We start from the raw sequence: 18,881 nt of genomic DNA, 5'->3' as shown, positions 1-18,881 counted from the left end.
TATATTTTTATTATTAACTTTCTTTGTAAAAAGGGAGTGAACGAAGCGCAACGCGTATAAAAAGATTTAATAACGAATGTCCCTGGGTCGATTTGATTGGACGAGCGAGAAAAGCCGAGTGATTTCTCTTATCACGTCACATGCTCCCTTTCGCGGATTTCTCTCTGTCCATCTCCCTCTTTTTTCTCTTTCTTTCTCTCTCTCACTCTCTCGCTCTCTCTCTCTCTCTCTCTCTCTCTTTCTCTCTCTGGCGTTTAAAACGATCCGCTGGTGGACCGATAGAGGGAGGCTGAATGGACGCGTGTGCAAGCGACATGGGATGGTCCAAAGACGAGCTCCACCCATGGAGATCAAGTTACCAGAGATAGAGAAAGAGAGAGAGAGCGAGAGAGGGAGTGAGAGAGGGAGTGAGAGAAAAGAGGGAGGGAGGGTAGGAGAGAGAGAGAGAGAGCTCCGCCTTCGTACAAAATTTTCATTTTACCAAAGTCTGCTCTGTGCTACTAGAGTTACAGACTTTCTATTAGTCAAATCGTTTCGTTTGACTTTATCGGTCGTATAACTTACACGTAGAGATTGATATTTGTAAGATTTTCAACGGTGAATATAAAAGGAAACAAAAGAAAAATTTTTATAATAGATGAATCATACGATCGGAGAAGAGTGTTGTTAAAGTACGTTTCAATATTTTCGTTTATTTCGATATTATCCTCATAAGGTCAATCGGTTCAACATGGTAAGATATTCATTTGTATACAATTTGTTTTCTCTCTTTCCTTTCAAGATCAAGATGCGTAGATCATATATTAGTTGATACTTGAACGACGACGAAGTTGTAAGTGATGAGAAATCGTAAAAAGAATTATATTAAATTACTACGATGTATATCTGTGAACGTTTATGAATTTGTGTAATGAAAATAAAACGAGAAAGCACGCGTATGTGTGTGTATGTGTAGGTATAGGTGTGGATTATATACGATATATATTTAATAGTATTCCGTCGAGGCGTGTAACAAATTCTTCTCAATTTCCTAATCTTATCGTTAGAAACATTTGTTTGGGTGACTGTCTTTCAAGAGTGATATTTCAGTTTAACATATAAGAAATAATTAATACTGATTTAATATTTATTCGGTGGACAATTACATACATGCGAAATTGATACTTTCCAATAGAATTAATTTTTTTATTATTGATAAAAAAATTATACTATAACTTAGATTAGAAAAAAGTTATAGTATAGCTTAAACCAATGTAATCGTATTATAGTTAAATTTATAATTTAATTTATACTTAGGATTCATTAATTTTTAATACGATCTTCGATAGGATCATATATCTAATTTCCTATCAAAAAAGTAATTGTTAATTAAAAAAATACTAAGTGCATTTAAGCGGACAACTTAAAAGTTACATTCAATTATAAATCTTCAAATTCACAAAAAGATCGAAATAGGAAAAGAAAGACACAAATCGTTATTTATTACGGGACGATCCGTAATTAAGATTAACGGCGAACAATGAGACGAATAATAAACGTGGCGTTAATTTTCAGCCGATGTTGACATACAATGGATGTAACGGTGTAACAACGGAAACGGACAATGGTTCTCCTGCTGAATCATTTTTATCAGCTGAAGGAGAACTTGCCGAAGAGCCGGGGGATTCGCCGGGTACTCCGAGAGATACCGAGGAAGAGGCAACCCTTTCCGATGAATTTTATTCCCACGACACCGACGAGGAAGAAGAACAGGGAAGACGTAGGAGAGACCGTGCGAATTCCGTGAGAGAAAAAAATAAAAATACACATCTTTGTTTTCTTATTTTTTTATTCTTTTTCTAATAACAAATTTACTCTTTCTTATTTTACGCTTTTAATTTTTGAAATCTTTTTTTTTCTTTTTTTTTCTTATTCGCATTGTTTTATAATCGGCAATAATTTCATAGCTAGACGGCATTTCATCTTCCGGTAACGGTCAATTAGGCTCGCCCACACTTCGGATAGGCAACGTTGGTGTTAGGAAATTATTTACGAACAGTCGTGAACGATGGAGACAACAGAATGTCAGCGGAGCTTTCGCTGAACTTCGAAAGCTTGTTCCTACTCATCCTCCGGATAAAAAGTTGTCGAAGAATGAGATTTTAAGAATGGCTATACGGTCAGTATATCTATATATCTTTGTAGATAGGATATTTATTGAACATTTTCGTATTGGTTTTCTACAAATTAATAAGGGAAGTTTGAAAGTAAAGACAAAATAGAAACAAAAAAAAAACGGAAAAAAAAATAAAAAGAGGAAGAATGTTTCTATATTTTTATAGATATTTTTTCGTCAAATTATGTAAAATATAATTTACAGATACATAAGATTGCTAAGTAACGTTCTTGAGTGGCAGAATGCTCAAGATCGAAACGGACTGGTCCATATGCAAGATGGTGTCAGAGTAAAATGTGAGGGACACTTTAACAACAACAACAACAACAACAACAACAACAACAACAACAACAACAACAACAACAACAACAACAACAACAACAACAACAACAACAACAACAACAACAACAACAACAACAACAGCAACAGCAACAATAATAATAATAACAATAACAACAACAACAATAATAATAACAACGGTATTCAAAAGTCCAATTCTTATCAAACAAAGTGCCCGATTAATTTAACGAAACAAGAGAAACAGATCAACGAGAACGCCCTCCAATCATATAGAGTCCATTATCTTGGCCAACAACAGAGACAACATCCTGTCGGTCATCATGGCGCCTGTGATAAGAATGGGAACAACTTGCTAATGATCGTACCAGCTGTATCGTTAAACGAATTGTCGGCCTCTTCGGTTGATAAACACATGGATTCCTCGAATGTTATTTCTCAAGGTCACCATCATTCGGTTAATCATTCTTTAGGCTCTAATCTGATTCGTTCTTCGTTATCTTGTTCGTCGTCATCATCATCATCATCATCATCATCATCATCATCATCATCATCGTCCTCGTCATCCTCGTCGTCGTCGTCATCGTCGTCGTCGTCATCATCGTCGTCATCGTCGTCGTCGTCGTCATCGTCGTTGTCGTCGTCTTCATCGACCGTTTCCAACAGAGTCAATAATTTTTCAAAATCTCAACAAATCAATTACAACGTATCCTCTACGAATGGCTCCTTAGTAACTAATGGAAATAGTTCGAGTGTTGGACAAAAGAGATTATTTAAAGTCGAGAGACAAGACGACGAACAATCTGGCATTGGTAGAGAGTGTAGATCGTCGTCAATCACCGAACCTCCAATTCAAGTGCGGAAGAGAGTTAAGGTTACTTTTGCCAAAGATACAACGGGAAATTTTCGGCAGGATTTTAGACACGTCGAAAGAAAGTGAACATTGAAAAGAAGAGAATCAAGCAAGATCTGAGGATTGGATTGGAAAAAATTTTGGCGACTTTCTGTCTTACGTATTTGAGATATTCCTATTACTGTGTGACTGCTTTATTATTACTATTATTATTTTTTTTTTATTTTTTTTTTTTTATATAATTATATTTTTTTAAAAGTAATTCGTTCAATAAAAGTTCATTGTTTTTACGAGACAGAAAGCTTAAGTGTTTTCTTGAATGTAAATAAAAAAAAGACAATATTATGTGATTTCAAACGAAAATGTAGAGAGAAAAGAAACATTCATGAATCATTGTTTCACAAAAACTTTATTTATTTATTTGTTTATTTATTTATTTATTTATTTATTTATTTATTTATTTATTTATGTTCGTTTATCATGACACTTTTGTACATCCTGTGCTTGTAGCTTATTTTAAACCGGTGCAGTGACTTTTTAATTGTTACAATATATAAACGATCGATCGATCACGCACGTGCGCGCGTGAGAGAGAGAGAGAAAGAGAAAGAGAGAGAAAGAAAGAGAGAGAGAGAGAGAGAGAGAGAGAGAGAGAGAGAGAGAGAGAGGGAGAGAAAGAGAGAGAGTTCGTCACATCATTTCTTTTTTCTTAATCGTTTAAAACACTTCATTTTGTTTGTATATTTCTTACATATAACGCGAGTGTGGAATAGTTCTTCGTTTCTTTTTGTTTTTTTCTACGTTTCGAGTATAATGTGATTATGATATTACATTATTTATTTATTTATAACTGTGGCTTAGTATCAAATGAGATATACTATTAATTCATTTTGAACACAAGAAAAAATGAATTGTGGACATATTTATTGACATATTTATCATATATATTTTTCTTTATTAGTTAACACTGTGCGAGAACGAAAGATTTCATTGTTTATTTTAATCAGTTACTACAATTTATACATATATATATATACATATATGTATATGAATTATAATATTAATATTATATATTAAATATTATTTTATATATATATATATATATATGTATACTTGAAGGTGTTTCATTCTTTAAAAATTCAACGAGTATTTCACGTGGAAAATAAGACGATGAAACGAGATAACGGCGCATTAAACACGTATATAATACTATACATAATACGTAGGTATATAATAATAATAATTATTATTTCGTTTATATATCACTGTTACCCTGATTGTTTCTTATTGCAGGCACGAATTTATATATTTTTTCTTGACTTTTATGGTTTGGAATCGTTTCAACATGTGAGGCACATTAACAACTTTATTACCTTACTTCAAATTTTATTTAATTTCTAATCTGAAGATTTTATTAGTCTCTTCTTCGCTTTTTCTTTTTCTTTCAGAAAATATCGATTTTTCAATGTATCTAACAGGACAACAAATACTCGACTCTTTCCAGTTTTACATCGAACGTTTCATTGGTCAATAATATTTAACGATGTATACGATAACGACGATGACAATAATAATAATAATAACAATAATAATAATTCTGTATGAAATGTTACACGATGAGTCGAGGATTAAGTGCTTCAGGTAATTATTTCGAGAAATATATTGAACTTTAATTGTATAATAAATTGGTATGGTTAAAGATCGGACGATTGATCGATCTGCAAAGAGTCGAGAAAGATATATTCTATCATTTCTTCTTTTTTTTTTGATCTCGAAATTTATTTAGAAAATCTTTAGAAACGTATTACGTTTCGTATTTATTTACGTCAGATAGACCTTGTATCTGGTGCTGTCTCTCTTTTGACATTCCGAGATCAATCTAACAGCGACGACACGATCTGCGTTCATTTCGATCGGTGGTACCGGAGTGGCAGGTCTTCCCTCACCTTGACTAAATGCTCTTCGTGGTGGCATCTCGAGAATACGCTGAGTCGATCTACATTCTAAACTACCTCTTTTGCCGGTTGGATTAACAATACTGGCATAACTAACGTTGCTCGTTCGTGAATTTCTTTTACTAGGAAACTCAATTTCGGAACAACTACCGCGTGATTCCTGGGATCTTTCACTTGCGTCGGAGTTTCTTTTGTTTTCAATATGTACGTGTTGTTCTCCTTTCGATCGGGCTCCTTCCTCTCTGCTATCCGATCGATAGCTGTTCCTTTTCCTACATTTCTCGTCGTAATCGTCCGATTGCGTGCGTCGATTTTGAGCTCGCAACTTTTCTGCGGTACCGCGTAATCCAAGATCCTCCGAATTGCTATGCCTTTCGATGAATTTCTTTGATCTTTCATCCGTGTCGCTATGGAAGACCTTCGATTCCTCCGTTCGATGAATTTGCAATTTTGTATCCTAGGAAATGTGTGTTTTCTTTTTTATTTTCATTAGAATTCCAATCAGATTTTTTAACAATTTTTTTTTTAAATAATTGATCGACAACAATAATAACTTTTTTTTTCGATAAAATGTAAATATTATACTATTGTTCATTGCTTACTTAGATATAAAATACCGACAATTACGATATTATTGGTTGGTGATCAATTCAATAATTAATACGAAAGAATTAGATAAACAATTTAAAGCAATCACCCTGATTCGTAACGATCTATCGTTAAATTCCATATCCTGACTATTTCTACGACCACTGGGAGGATGTCTTTCCTCCTCGCTACTACTTTTACTTATCCACGTTTCTTCGTATGGTCGGTTCTTTAATCTCTTTGGCCATTCGTTTTCCGTTTTGAAATCATAAAGATCTCGCATTCGTTGACTCAATTTGTTAGCTTTGTCAAGTGCGTCAGATGCGTCGTTATTTTTTAAGCGATTTTGCGGAGTAATCTCCGATAAATCTAAAAGGTCAAATTAAATAGTTTTATAACAAGTATTAACAATATAATATTTTTTTTGCAATAATTTCTATACCCGGTGTCGTATCATTTTCAGTATTTCGTTTGGACGGTACAGGCGACGCAAACTTTCGCAAAGGTGTCCATTTTGTTGCTTCAGTTTTGTTTTCCTTTGTACAAGATTCTTCATTTTTTCGTGAACTCTCTTCCATTTGTGTTTTCTTATCTGGATTCATTCGAGGCGTTGGAAACGGCGATGGATTTTTCGCGAACGTTATCCATCTGGTTGCAGCATTTTTTGTAATTTCGTAAGAATTCGTGAATTTCGCGAATGTCGACGTGTCACTGCGAAATCTGGCACTATTTATTTGTGGTATCCATCTGCAAAATTATAATTTCTCGATAAATATTCCTCACACGATTTTACATGATTTTACGATAACATTTTTCATTGACAAATATTTACAAATTTATATATATATATATCCTGCTAGATTCAATCAACAATTTTTATCTGAAATATTTGTTTAAATAACGTGTGTATCGTAAATTGTAGAAATTTAAGAAACTCTGATGTATCAACGTGTATTTTGATATAAATTTTGCCTACCATAAGGGGTTTGCGCTAAAGTTAATTCAGACGTTTCAACGCTAGATGCCTCTGAAGAGCTCGGCGATCGATCATTGACTAAAAAGGTAATGTAGGAATCTACTATATAATCGATCTTACAAATCTTCGTTTTAAAAATAGGATCTTGATCGATGAAATATAATAAGTCATATTTTAATTATCGATACGTGAAATTATTGAAGAAAATATTTCAAAGGAGGATCGCTAGAATCGGTAAGACTCTTCCATATCGAATATCGATACTGCCATTGTATCATTTATAAAAACAATTTTGTTTTATTTGATTAAAGTTATTGAAAACAAAAAATATTATATTTATAAAAATATATATATATATTATTATAGTTATCGATATTTGTCGATAACTTTAATCAAATATAGAATATTAATATACATATAAAATATACAAAGAAAAAAATACATATAACACACATATTAAAAATATTAATGATTAAAATGAAATGAATTAATGATGACAACCTGGATGAAATTCTGATATCACCGCAGTCGGTATGTCTTCGTTCTTCGGTGTATTTTTCTTTCTTGAATGTAGTAACGTCAGTACTTCGACTACGAGCAGCTACTTGTCTGCCATACAGCTTAGCTTTTTCTTCTTCTTCTTGCACTTCTTCTACTTTTTTTTCATTTGGCAAATTCCTTTTACGTTCGTCCACTTCCATCGAAGAAGTTTGTTGCCACTTTATCGAATCGCTCCTCACCGTATTAGAGTTACTCTCATATCGTCGTTTATCTTCGTCTTTCGAAACTTGTGCCGTTTTTTTCAAACTCGTTTGACCCCGAGAGACATTCTTTGCCAGTGGTATCCATCTTGACGTATCTAGCTTACTGGTATCGGCAACGTCCGTATGTCTTCTTCCTTCGATTCTCCTTTCGGTATATTTTTTTAAGCAATCAACATCGGCACTTCGACTTCTCTGACTGCGCGGTGATCGAGATGGTCTTCGTTGACCGCTGCCCGTTGGGCCGGCCCTTTCCTAAAATCACAATTTTCATATTTATTATATTAAAATTTATTATATTAAAATTATTAATGTTCAACGTATTAATTTACACTGATCGGAATATTCACGTATATCGATCATGTATTTTACAAAATATTTATTATTAATTAATAAAAATTTTTACTTCAAAAATTGGTAAAAATAAGTACATGTGTTATTAATTTTCATTTATAGATTTCAAAAGAAACATTTATCAAATATTTCATGACTAACGATGTATAAGGTAGACATATAACTGTCCTATAGCATGGTATCTGAAAATACGATTTCGATGTAACACGTTACAAAGTGAACCATGTTATATGAGACTTGCATGTATATGTATATATAAATGCATGATATGTATATATTATATGAGACTTGCATGTATATGTATATATAAATGCATGCAAGTCTCATATAACATGGTTCACTTCGTATATATATATAGCTATAATTTCATTTTGTACACATAACCTTTTAGATCTATGTATTAACTTTCCAAGTGATCTATCATAAAGATTTTAACTTCCAACTTATGTTACTTTTTACCTAAGTAAGATGAAGTCTCGCGTAGTCGGATATGTGCAAAATTCCATGCTCGGCAGATGCGACGTGTAAACTAGCACCGCAAGTTCTTGGATTTATCCAAGAATTGTGCAATTCTGCTATTTGACTGCTGCATGCTGCTGCTGGATCTCCACTCGACGCGAGATAACCGCTCCAAAATTCGTTCCCTGTAAGTCGACTGCAATTAGGGATAAGAATTCGTTACTACGAATCTGTCGACGACGTTCGTTTCATATCAACGTTTCGATCGATAAAGAGAGACGGTAAATTTAAGAAGAAAAAGATAAAAAAGAAGAAGAAAAACGACAAAAAAAACAAAATAAAAATAAATTAAAAAAGAACAACAACCTGGTTGAGCGTTTCCATCCCAAGCATAAGTTACGATCAGTAACTTGCTTGCATCCGTCGATCTCAATAATTTACTATGGGGTTCTCTCAGAGCAAAATGGATCTTGATATCTGAAGGATCATTAATTACGTTAATTACAAGCTCTCGATTCAGATCGGACGCGTGATAACAAAATCGATTAGCGAACCTCCAAGATAATCGCCGTTTCCTGTATTCCCACATTTCTGTTGTCTAAAGTAAGCGAACATCACGTCTGATACGTATTTCAATTTCTTGTTCATCTTTCTAATTGCTATCTCAAAGGTCTTTAAGAAATATATTTCTTGATCCTGTATTATCTTCCATGCTCCTGTAATTTTTAGAAATATATTATATACCTATATACTTTATATATATATATATATATATATATATATATATATATATATATTCTAATCATTTTAATATAATTCTCAAGTTAAACGTTTCATCTTTAATTTGAATCGTATAAGCTTACTCGCTAGGACAGTCAGACGTTACAATCATTTACGGAATGGATTGGTATACTAATACATATCAATTAATTTCGTATGTGCACTCAACCTCGATTATACTCGCCGTTGAAGAAGGTGGGTATTAATTTTGTCGATATTAATTATTTCATAGCGTTCACATCTCATGTAATGTATTATATACAAATCTTTAATAAGTGTTTTAACAATTTTTATTAATAAGATTTGATCGGCGTAATAATGATTTCATTATAAATAATAAAATTCTTGACCTTCGATATTTTAAAATTTCTCTAATCAAAATTAAAAATAATATATGATAATAATAAAGTAACCTTTCGTTTTTTTTCTACGAATAATTCTCTCCAAAAACAATTTGAAAAGCTTTACGAGAAAGCTTTGTGAAGTTAAAAAACTATTTATTCATATAAATTCAAAATTTCTACTCGAAAGGTTGAGATTTTTTTTCTTTTTGCTCTTTTTAAAAAACTTTTCTATTTGGTTAAAAGTAAAATGATTAAAAGGCATAAATAAAAAGTTATGCTCGTTTACGTACCAAGACCGAATCCAACAACGTGAAGGAAAGCAGTGGTATTTTGTTTTTCGGCTCTAGTATTTGCTTCGAGAAGTATTATTTCAACAGATAAAAGAGTTCTTTTCATATAATTTTCAATGTCGAAAACCGTTTGACTCGTAAGCGATAGATATCTTTTATTGTCTTTAGATTTAATACGCTTTACCGTTTCCTCATAAAGCGGATGATAGATTTCTCCATAAAAATTCGCCCATATTATTCTAAGCCCACGTTTTTCTTGTGTCATACCTTCGACGTTTGGACCGTATCTATATCAAGGAAAAGTAAAAGAGTAAAAATTTAAAAAAGAAAGTAGAACAGTTTGCTATACATGAGATCATAAGTATCGTTGCTGATAATAAGTATTGTTATTGAAAAAGTTATTTTTTTTTTTTTTAAACGCAGTCAATATATATCACGATTAAAAATCATTTCTATTATATAGTAAGTCATTCCAAGTCATTATATTCGAGGCATAGATAATTTTTAATTAACTATTGTCAAAATCAAAGTAAAGATAACGAAGAAAATAACATTTAAAAATGTATCGATATAATTCTCTTAATCTCTTACCCATTATCCATATTATTTTGTAAAGGAGTTATAAGTATATCCTGATATTCCATAACTCGTGGTTTTTCGAATCTGCATATAAAGAAGGCTATTAATAAACTGTTTTTTTAAACTGTTCTTTTTTTTCGACTGTTTTTTTAAACTGTTTATATATGTATATGAAAGAAAGGATAAAAAACAAAAAAAAAAAGGAAAACAAGTACAGGAAGGGTATCGCTTTCGGCACTGTTTGTTCTAGTCTAGTTGTTCTAAAAAGTTGTACAACTTTTTTTATCCCTCAATGGGAGAGCGGGACGGTGAAAATAAAAAAAAGAAAGAAAGAAAAAAGAAAAAGAAAAGTATAGCCGTAATAAAAAGCGACACCTCAAGAGACTAATTTTTTACATGCGCACTTTCGTGATTAATTGTACGAGTTAGGTATATAAACGCGAACCTTGCTCCCACGACACCCATAATAACGCCTCTGGGCTGGACGGAGTCTGGATCACTTGTTACTACGCCCCTATTTTCTCGAGAACCGTCGTTGATGAATTCCGTGTGAGATGAAACTACGATCATTGACGACAATTTGATTTCGTCGTACGACAGGCACTTCGTCAGAACCTAGAGAACAACGATCGATTGCCATTAATTTCATTTCTAATTAATTCTTTGTTTGAATGTTTGTTTTTTTTTATTTTTCCATTTCATTTATCTACACATATTTTGTTTGTATGAATTTTTATACATTTTTAAAAGGGAGGCGATCGATGTAATAATGTAAAGGAAAAAAAAAGAAGGAAAGGAGAGGAAGATTGATTTATCGGTCAATCAATTTTTTGTAATTTAATTATATTTATTTATACAATTCGTAGAGCGAATATATTTGATATTTAAATAGTAACTGAACAAGAAAAAAGGAAGAAAGAAAAAAAAGAAAAAAGAAAAGTTTTATCGAGGTCGAGTAAAATTTTCTCTTTTATCTTATTTATTTTTCTTTTCTTTCTTTTATTTTTATATTTTTATATTTTTATATTTGTGTGCACTCACCAGCGGCTCTTTCTCATAATCCGTTCCTACGCTCTCCCAACCATCAACACCGGTCTTTCCATCGATCAGCTTGTATCGATCGTCCGAGCCAAAGAAATTGACGGCTCTTTTTTCGAGAAGTCGTTGAATAAACTCTATAAGACCCATTTCTTTGTAAAGGGCTCTCTCGATCGCACTACCATATTGACGTTTGTGCTTTAACCATCGTGCTATGAGTGGTAGCATGGCCTCATGGATCAATGGATACGCCGAATTAGCGTTTAACTGAAATAAGTTTTTTTTTTTTTTTTGTTCATGTAAGTAAAAAACGACTCAAAGAAGAAGGGAACTTTTTAATTGGAAGGTAAAGAGTCGTACAATCGATCGAATTAACGAAGAGAGCTTCTTTTTAATTCGTTCTGCATTTATCTGAACTATTTACCGAACATTATTTCAGCCGAGTCTAAGGAAATTAAATTATAAAAAAAAAAAAAAAAGAAAGAGAAAATAAATAAATAAACGCATGGAAAACAGTGAAATATATAAAAGTTAAAATATAGAGGAAAGTTTTAGATTCAAGTATTATCTTAAATAATTGATAATACACGCGTATATTATTAAAAGAAAGAAAGAAAAAAATATTGTGAATTCTAAAAGTATATTTTAATTGGATAATTTTTTTTTTCACTTCTATTAATACTAACCTCCAATATATCAGAACTGACACCTCTATCTCTCAATGTTGAACATCTAACGGTGTTTATTGGGAAATTGATAGGAAAGCTCGAGCTACGTTTGATGATATCCGTTATGGTAGTCTGAGGTGGAATCGAAACGTCGAGGCAATTCTTAAGGAGATCCTTCGTGTCGTCATCGAAAGGTACACCATTGGGTGCACCCAATGTGTTTTCCCATGAGATTTCTGGTGGTTCTCTCGTCAAAGCTTGCTGACGAGTTTCCTCGACTCGTCGGTGACTCTATTGAGTTTAGTTTCGAACATAAAATATCAAATATTTCGATCTATATATATATATATATATAAATATATATATAAATTATTTTTGATCTATAAAATATGAATTCGTTTTGTTAATTAGATTTTTTGAAATTTACTTGAAATATTCATTACAAAATTAAAATGAAAATTTTTAATCGACGTATTAATATATAACTTTCAAAATAAACATTTTCATCTTTGATTTTATTTTCATTTTTGAATTTTTATCAAAAGTCATTGGCCATTCGTCTAATAATCAGTCCGTTAGAAAATAAATAAGTATTTCACTTTTTAATTATGAAACGTCGAGCATCGTTTTAAAACATCTCTTTGAACTCTCGTACGTTTCTTAATTTTTCTTCTTTTTTTTTTTTTTTTTTTTTTTATTACATATTTATATTTTTTCAACGAAACGTTTAGTTTAATAATACGAGAGAGAGAGAGAGAGAGAGAGAGAGAGAGAGAGAGAGAGAGAGAAAGAGAGAGAGAAGATCTTTCAAAAGTTTGAACTTTAATTACTTAGGATTCTTTCGTTTTTATTTTTTTTCCTCTTCCATCCCATTCGAAAGAATTTATCAGAAGGTTGGAAATGTAGTTTAAATCCTACTGAGGCGGATTCTAGATTTATCGTCGTAGTCGTAATCGTCGTCGTCGTCGTCGTCTCTCTACGCGCATTTTCGATTATTATTATTATTATTATTATACACCCTGAAAATCTTTCCCCCTGCAGCGTCAGACATCGTAGCGTTTCGAGATAAGAAGAGAGAAAAAGAGAGAAAAAGAGAGAGAGAGAAGGAGAGAGAGAAAGAGAGAGAGAAAATTCGTGCAGACTGAAAGCGACACAAAACTTTGTACCGAGGACTTAAGAAATACTGAAGAAGTACGTCAAACTCGAATAAGAATGAGAACGAATTTATTTTCTTCTTTTCTCTTTCTTCCTTACTTCTTTTTTTTTTTGTTTCTTTATCATAACTTTTTCTATCCTATATTTCGAAATTAAATTTTGTTTTTTTTATTTTATTTTTTGTTATCGTTACTAATCCCATTTATTATTACCCGTAAATTTATTTTGAAGAATAATATGTCCAAACAGACGACGTTATTACATTTCGATTGAAATTTAATTTTGTTTCTATTAAAAATGTTTTATCCAATTGTTAATATAGATGTCCTATTGCTAATTGATGTTATCAATGCGTATATCTATCGAATTGAAAATATCAGTAAAATCAAATAACTGAAATTCTGTTTATTCGAATCAATGAAATTCGTTTGAAATATCCATCATTCCATTCTACATTGTTTTACTTTAATAGCAAACATACTATTCGAGTTCGCGTACTTATAATTAATTTCAGTTGAAACAGAGAACTGAATTTGATGTGACGGATTATATATCCATATATGTTATTTATACGGAGAATAATGTTTCGACTAAGCTTGGAACCATAAGACTCTTATCTTGTTTTTTTTATTATTTTTCTTTTCTTTTTTCTTTTTTCTTTTTTATAATTTTTTATATCATCTAAGATAATATAAAAGTCATGGGGTGTACAAGGTGAATATTCAAAGCTCTTTATATCTGAAGCAATACATCATGGATCAAAAGAGTATTACCAGAGTGGAGGTATCATTTTTACTAGTACGCGTAACATAACACCGAACGACGCTCCGAAAAAGATTTTGTAATCCGGTATGTTTTTCTCAAATGGTTCCAAGCTTGTAGGACACTTTGTATCTATTTTTTGTCACTATTTTTATAGGATATATCACTGTTGTATAAAAAAAAAAAAAAAAGAAGAAAAAAGAATAAAAAGAAAAAGATTATTTCAGTTATCTAACCAAATCTCAGGGGTAAAATGAAAAATTCTACGTTCTCGTTCACATCCATTCCTTTTCATCAAAGCAAAGATTTTTGTTAGGATTCCTTGAAAAAGATGAGCATGAGGGATTTCCTAGAGTAATTTACTTTGCAATGTTTCACGAGAAAATGACATTATTGATCGAGTAAAATGGGTTTCTTTTTGTTTTTTGTGGATACTTTGTGATTTTAAGATTTTTGTCTCTTTAAAGATTGGTAAGTGATGCGCGAACTTATATATGTGTGTGCGTATGTGTTTGCGTGCGAGAGCGTATTTGTGAGGCTTCTTCGACAGAATAGCTTTATTCGCTACTATCACAAAGTAACAGTAGCTTTACAGTCGAGTTCGTAGATCTTAGATATTGGAACGTTGAAGAAGATAGGTCGTATCGGTTCGCTAGTCGTAAGAACCAAACTCGTTTGTTAGTTAATGTGCAGTCTTCCGTGTATATTCCCAAGTATGATACAACTTAGAATTTATCTGATTTGTTTCGAAGTTTTAAAAAACAAATATTGTTATCTTTGAATTTGATTTGCTTTTATCATAATAATTGTTTCTGGAATTTCAAACACGCACACGACAATATTGGTGAGTCTTCCAAATATTTCTATAATTATGATTATCCTTTATTATTCGATTTTAAGGAAAATCTTTATTATCAATATTATCTCTATTGTTGTTTCGTTCGATTTATTTAATCTTCGATTTAATAATTATATGATTGGCCGACTGGGCATTTTCAATTTATTCGATAAAAGTCTGTCTCTTTGTTACAAGAAATTTTCCTATTGGCTCTCCATGATAATATTAAACGACCAGAAAATGTTCCATTCTTCTTTCCCTGTACGCTTTAAATAAATTGCCTCGAACAAAGCCACGATAAAGGTGGAAAAGTCTTTGAATCTGTTTCTTCGTGGTTATGCAAAGTATGGTCGGTCATCGATATTCCTTTTCGCAAGATCAAAGGTAACTGTCGATGTTAGATTCACGAGCAAACACGGGAGTGTATTGTGAAATTTCGTTTTATATATATATACATATATATATATATATATATATATATATATATATGTACATATATATATATATGTACATGCATACAGAGTATATCCTAATATTAAACAAATTATTTTGCTTAAATAAAGTATATATATAAAAAGAATAATATAAAGTATATGTTAAAAAATTTGATTAATATTTGTTATTTTTGAAAATAAAAGATCGGAATATGATAATTTGAGATTCATATTAAAACTTGGAATAATTTATTTGTGCAATTTTCATGAGGAGTAGTTGGTGACTGCTAAAATAACAAAACTGAATGCATCTCGGAAACAATGTCGGACGTGACGAAAGTTAATATAAGAAAGTTTTAAAAAATTTTCTATTCACAATACGTTGGAATAATATGACATGCCCTTATACACCTGAGTATAATATATTCGTTTCAGTATCTTCTCATTACATTTTCTCTTTAGAAAGAAAAAGTAATATAAGAATTAAAAAAATATGATCACAAATAATATTGTTATTATTATTATTATTATTATTAGTATTATTATTCTTTGACTTTGTTATACTTTGAGAAAATAATTGGAAACTGAACGAAGAGTGAAAGGCTATAAAGTATTAATTAGCAACGATATATAATTACGAGCGCCTGTTTCTCATTTGTGAAAAAGTTAAAAGCTTGGAAAAAGATTAAAGAAAAAGAAAAAGAAAAAGATATAAAATAGAAACGCAGTAATACAGGAAGTATCTTTTGAAAGATTTCTCGTGTTGTTACTTATTGTTAGTTCATTCGTTTCATTTCGTTCGTTTCATTCGGCTCGTTTCTTTATCGTTAGCATCGATTGATTATTTTATTACATACGATAGATGGATATGTATTATATATGTACGTATATACATATGTACATACTCTCAACGCGCCAAAACTGATCAACTCGAAACGAATTTGTATCGGGTCGATTATTCCCATCGCGCGCTATTTACCGCGCGTTTGCACGTGCTAGAGAGTTGATCATTAATATACGCCTGACCCACCATCATCTTTTCCACTTATTGCACTTACATATACCTTCATTTACGTGCATACGCACATGTGCGTGTTAATACATTCAAAGAGAAACATATTTGATTCGTAAGTAACCTTCGTTCGCACGAATTAAAAAGTATTACCGTGAAAACTTTTCGTTTTACTTATCTTTTCTTTTTCTTTTTTTTTTTTTTTTTTAACTTATTACAAGCATTTCATATAATATGTTAAACATTATAAAGAACTTTTTAAACGATTCGTTTGATATCGCAATTGATTTTGATCCCATTTCGAACGTATGCCCCGAACGAAATCTCGTCGTTTAAACGACAAAAAGATCATAAATGGTATTGATCGGGTCATTCACATTGCGGACTCATTCAAAAATGAACGTGACACGCTCGTACGCTCATACGTATTATAAATTTACCGCCAAATTCGTCTCATTGAAGAATTTCGCGATGATTGTAGTGCATGTCACGATCAGAAGATGGCACTTACGGTGCCGTAGATATGCCGGATCGATATAAGAGAGGTTTCAATAAGTAAACGCCGAAAATCGAACGGCATGATTTTTTCCGCTGCAAAGGATCCTACTTTTTTTTTTTCTTATCGTTATTTTTCTTTTTTTCTTATCGTTTTTTTTTTTATTTAAAAATGTTTTTCGTTATTTTCTCTCTATCTCTCTGACAAAAGAAAATATAGTTTATTTATTTATTTAGTTATTTATAATCCTCGACGTAGAAGCATAGTCAATGGGAGGGGGAAGGGTGAGGAGAGCTTTTTAAAACATGGGAATAAAGTTTCTATCGAGGAGAATCAGTGGACTTTGGATTACCCACTCTTCGCCAATGATACTCTTTTCGTTGGAGAAAAAGGATCAACGTGCATTAGTTCGTTTAATCTCTCTATTTTGCGACGGAGACGACGACGACGAGAACGAGGACAACGATAAGGACAACTAGGACGACGAAGACGATAACGAAGACGACGAATTCACGGATGTAGAAAATTTCAAGCAATTTTCTTAAGTATCACACCGAAAAGGTCATTTTCTTTCTCTCTTTTCTTTTCATTTTTTCATTCACATATTCATATTCATTTTTGTCGTTTTCTTTTTTTCTTTTTCTTTTTCTTTTTCTCTATCCTTTTCAGCATCGTTCGAGTATCATTGCTCGATGGAAACCACGAGAAGGTGGTGGGTTTGCTTCCATCGGGAAGGGATAGGGAAAGGAGTAAAAAAGATTGGAGTATAAGGTATTAAGGTGGAAAAGGGAGAAACAAAGGGAAAGGGATAAGCTTGAACGACGTTGAACGGTGATGGGAAAATGTCACGATTCTTGAAGATTTTTCTCTTGTGTCTGAGCTTCGAATCGTTTTATGCATATCCTACGGAAAAGAGCATATACTTTTTGGTGGAAAAGAAGGGGGCGGGGAAGGAAGGGACGGGAAATGGAAGAGAAAACCTATAAAACGTCGAGAGGATTTCACGGTCGGCTGAAGTAACCGATAGAACGTCGATCGTTTCGAATATTTAAACAATTTTCATTTATTGACATCCAACGATTTAATTTTGTTTATTTATTATTTAATCGATCGATTGATTTATATGCATTCAATATTAAGATCAATCCGTATCGATAGTTTTCTTTTGTCGTCATCGTCGATCGAAATATTTTTTTCTTTTTTTTTATTTATTTATTTTCTTTTTTTTTTTTTTTTTTTTTTTTTTTTTTTTTTTTTTTTTTTTTTTATTAAATCCCTTTCGTATCGAAGTTCGAATAGAAAAGTCACGGTGTGTATCTTGAAGTAACGATGTCGGATGAAAATGAGAATAACGATAACAATAAAAACAACAGCACTATCATCGCCAACCAAAATAATAACAGTAGATAGATACCAGTTGAACACACATCAAGGGAAGCCTTTAATTAGAGATACTGTTTTCGTGCGATTCAATTATCCGTATTAGTTATCTCCGTACACTAACTTTCACAAACTAGCGTATGTGGAATATCAGGCTTGGTGTATTTCTAAAGCGACACTAATTAAAGCACGGTATTCGCTATCGTACGGACGAACACCAACGTCAACTGTAATAGGAAAGAGAGATGAAATATCGTTTGACTTTCATTCAAGAGAGCTCATATAATATTTTATATTACGTGTATTCGATCAAGAATTTAAGCGATCATTCGATTGAATCCGATCGTCGATTTTTGTACGGTGATTTAATTAATCTCTCATGTTGATTTTCTTTTATTCTTTTTCACTACCACTTTTCTTTTCTTTTTCTCTTTTGTTCCCTTTTAATTTACGAACAAATGTATATATATATATATATATATATATATATATATATATATATATATATATATATATGTGTGTAGAACGATTTATATCGTTCATCTAATTAATTCTCACGTATCAATTGTATTAATCGATCGTTAGATTGAATATTATTATAAGAAAATATTAAAATATTAATTAACGTGTTATCGCATTGCAACAAGCTAATCCAATGATTATCCCTTTACGATATCATAGTTAGTTACTTCCATCTAGATTACTCG

The 18,881-nt window shown here is 31.8% G+C and overlaps 3 protein-coding genes across 10 annotated transcripts in view; 1 reads left to right on the top strand and 2 right to left on the bottom strand.

The window, feature by feature from the left end:
* Positions 1-311: 311 nt before the first annotated feature.
* LOC124430836 (myb-like protein I) lies at positions 312-3,966 on the top strand. Of its 7 annotated transcripts, none has more exons than XM_046977949.1 (4): positions 312-671; positions 1,555-1,782; positions 1,947-2,158; positions 2,360-3,966. In XM_046977949.1, exons 2-4 carry the CDS (start codon positions 1,558-1,560, stop codon positions 3,390-3,392), a joined length of 1,470 nt encoding a protein of 489 aa, XP_046833905.1. In that variant the 5' UTR covers positions 312-671; positions 1,555-1,557; the 3' UTR covers positions 3,393-3,966. The 7 variants fall into 7 exon arrangements, with proteins under 7 accessions (XP_046833905.1, XP_046833901.1, XP_046833906.1 ...); XM_046977945.1 differs by having other exon boundaries at positions 313-733; XM_046977950.1 differs by lacking the exon at positions 312-671 and adding an exon at positions 803-832.
* LOC124430775 lies at positions 3,696-8,164 on the bottom strand. Its single transcript, XM_046977783.1, has 5 exons — positions 8,132-8,164; positions 7,326-7,840; positions 6,291-6,595; positions 5,958-6,217; positions 3,696-5,717 (listed from the first exon to the last, which is right to left on the bottom strand). Exons 1-5 carry the CDS (start codon positions 8,162-8,164, stop codon positions 5,127-5,129), a joined length of 1,704 nt encoding a protein of 567 aa, XP_046833739.1. The 3' UTR covers positions 3,696-5,126.
* The window catches only part of LOC124430835, a 34,734-nt gene continuing 23,558 nt past the window's right edge, over positions 7,706-18,881 (bottom strand). The window contains exons 2-10 of one of the 2 annotated variants that reach the window (XR_006943863.1): positions 12,116-12,388; positions 11,433-11,696; positions 10,837-11,006; positions 10,404-10,475; positions 9,813-10,099; positions 8,953-9,114; positions 8,765-8,875; positions 8,399-8,594; positions 7,706-7,840 (exon numbers count right to left, since the gene is read on the bottom strand). Coding sequence is in view for 1 of the 2 variants with exons in the window: in XM_046977942.1 (XP_046833898.1) it covers positions 8,399-8,583; positions 8,765-8,875; positions 8,953-9,114; positions 9,813-10,099; positions 10,404-10,475; positions 10,837-11,006; positions 11,433-11,696; positions 12,116-12,388 (1,524 nt within the window). In the remaining variant the exon portion in view is untranslated. The remainder of the gene's footprint in view (positions 7,841-8,398; positions 8,595-8,764; positions 8,876-8,952; positions 9,115-9,812; positions 10,100-10,403; positions 10,476-10,836; positions 11,007-11,432; positions 11,697-12,115; positions 12,389-18,881) is intronic. The other variant, XM_046977942.1, reaches the window with a different exon arrangement.

Source organism: Vespa crabro, chromosome 19, assembly GCF_910589235.1.
Source record: "Vespa crabro chromosome 19, iyVesCrab1.2, whole genome shotgun sequence".
Classification (NCBI taxonomy): domain Eukaryota; kingdom Metazoa; phylum Arthropoda; class Insecta; order Hymenoptera; family Vespidae; genus Vespa; species Vespa crabro.
This window is presented reverse-complemented; position numbering and strand designations above follow the sequence as displayed.

What these genes read in the sequence shown, in the direction of transcription:
- LOC124430836 (XM_046977943.1), top strand. Translation starts at nt 898, where the DNA reads ATGAATTTGTGTAATGAAAATAAAACGAGAAAGCACGCGTATGTGTGT. An exon ending in ACGCGTATGTGTGTGTATGT is followed by an intron (nt 952 to 1,554) that starts GTAGGTATAGGT and finishes GTTAATTTTCAG; the next exon opens with CCGATGTTGACATACAATGG. An exon ending in ATTTTAAGAATGGCTATACG is followed by an intron (nt 2,159 to 2,359) that starts GTCAGTATATCT and finishes TATAATTTACAG; the next exon opens with ATACATAAGATTGCTAAGTA.
- LOC124430775 (XM_046977783.1), bottom strand. Translation starts at nt 8,164, where the DNA reads ATGGTTCACTTTGTAACGTGTTACATCGAAATC. An exon ending in GATATCAGAATTTCATCCAG is followed by an intron (nt 6,596 to 7,325) that starts GTTGTCATCATT and finishes ATAATTTTGCAG; the next exon opens with ATGGATACCACAAATAAATA. An exon ending in TGAAAATGATACGACACCGG is followed by an intron (nt 6,218 to 6,290) that starts GTATAGAAATTA and finishes TTGACCTTTTAG; the next exon opens with ATTTATCGGAGATTACTCCG.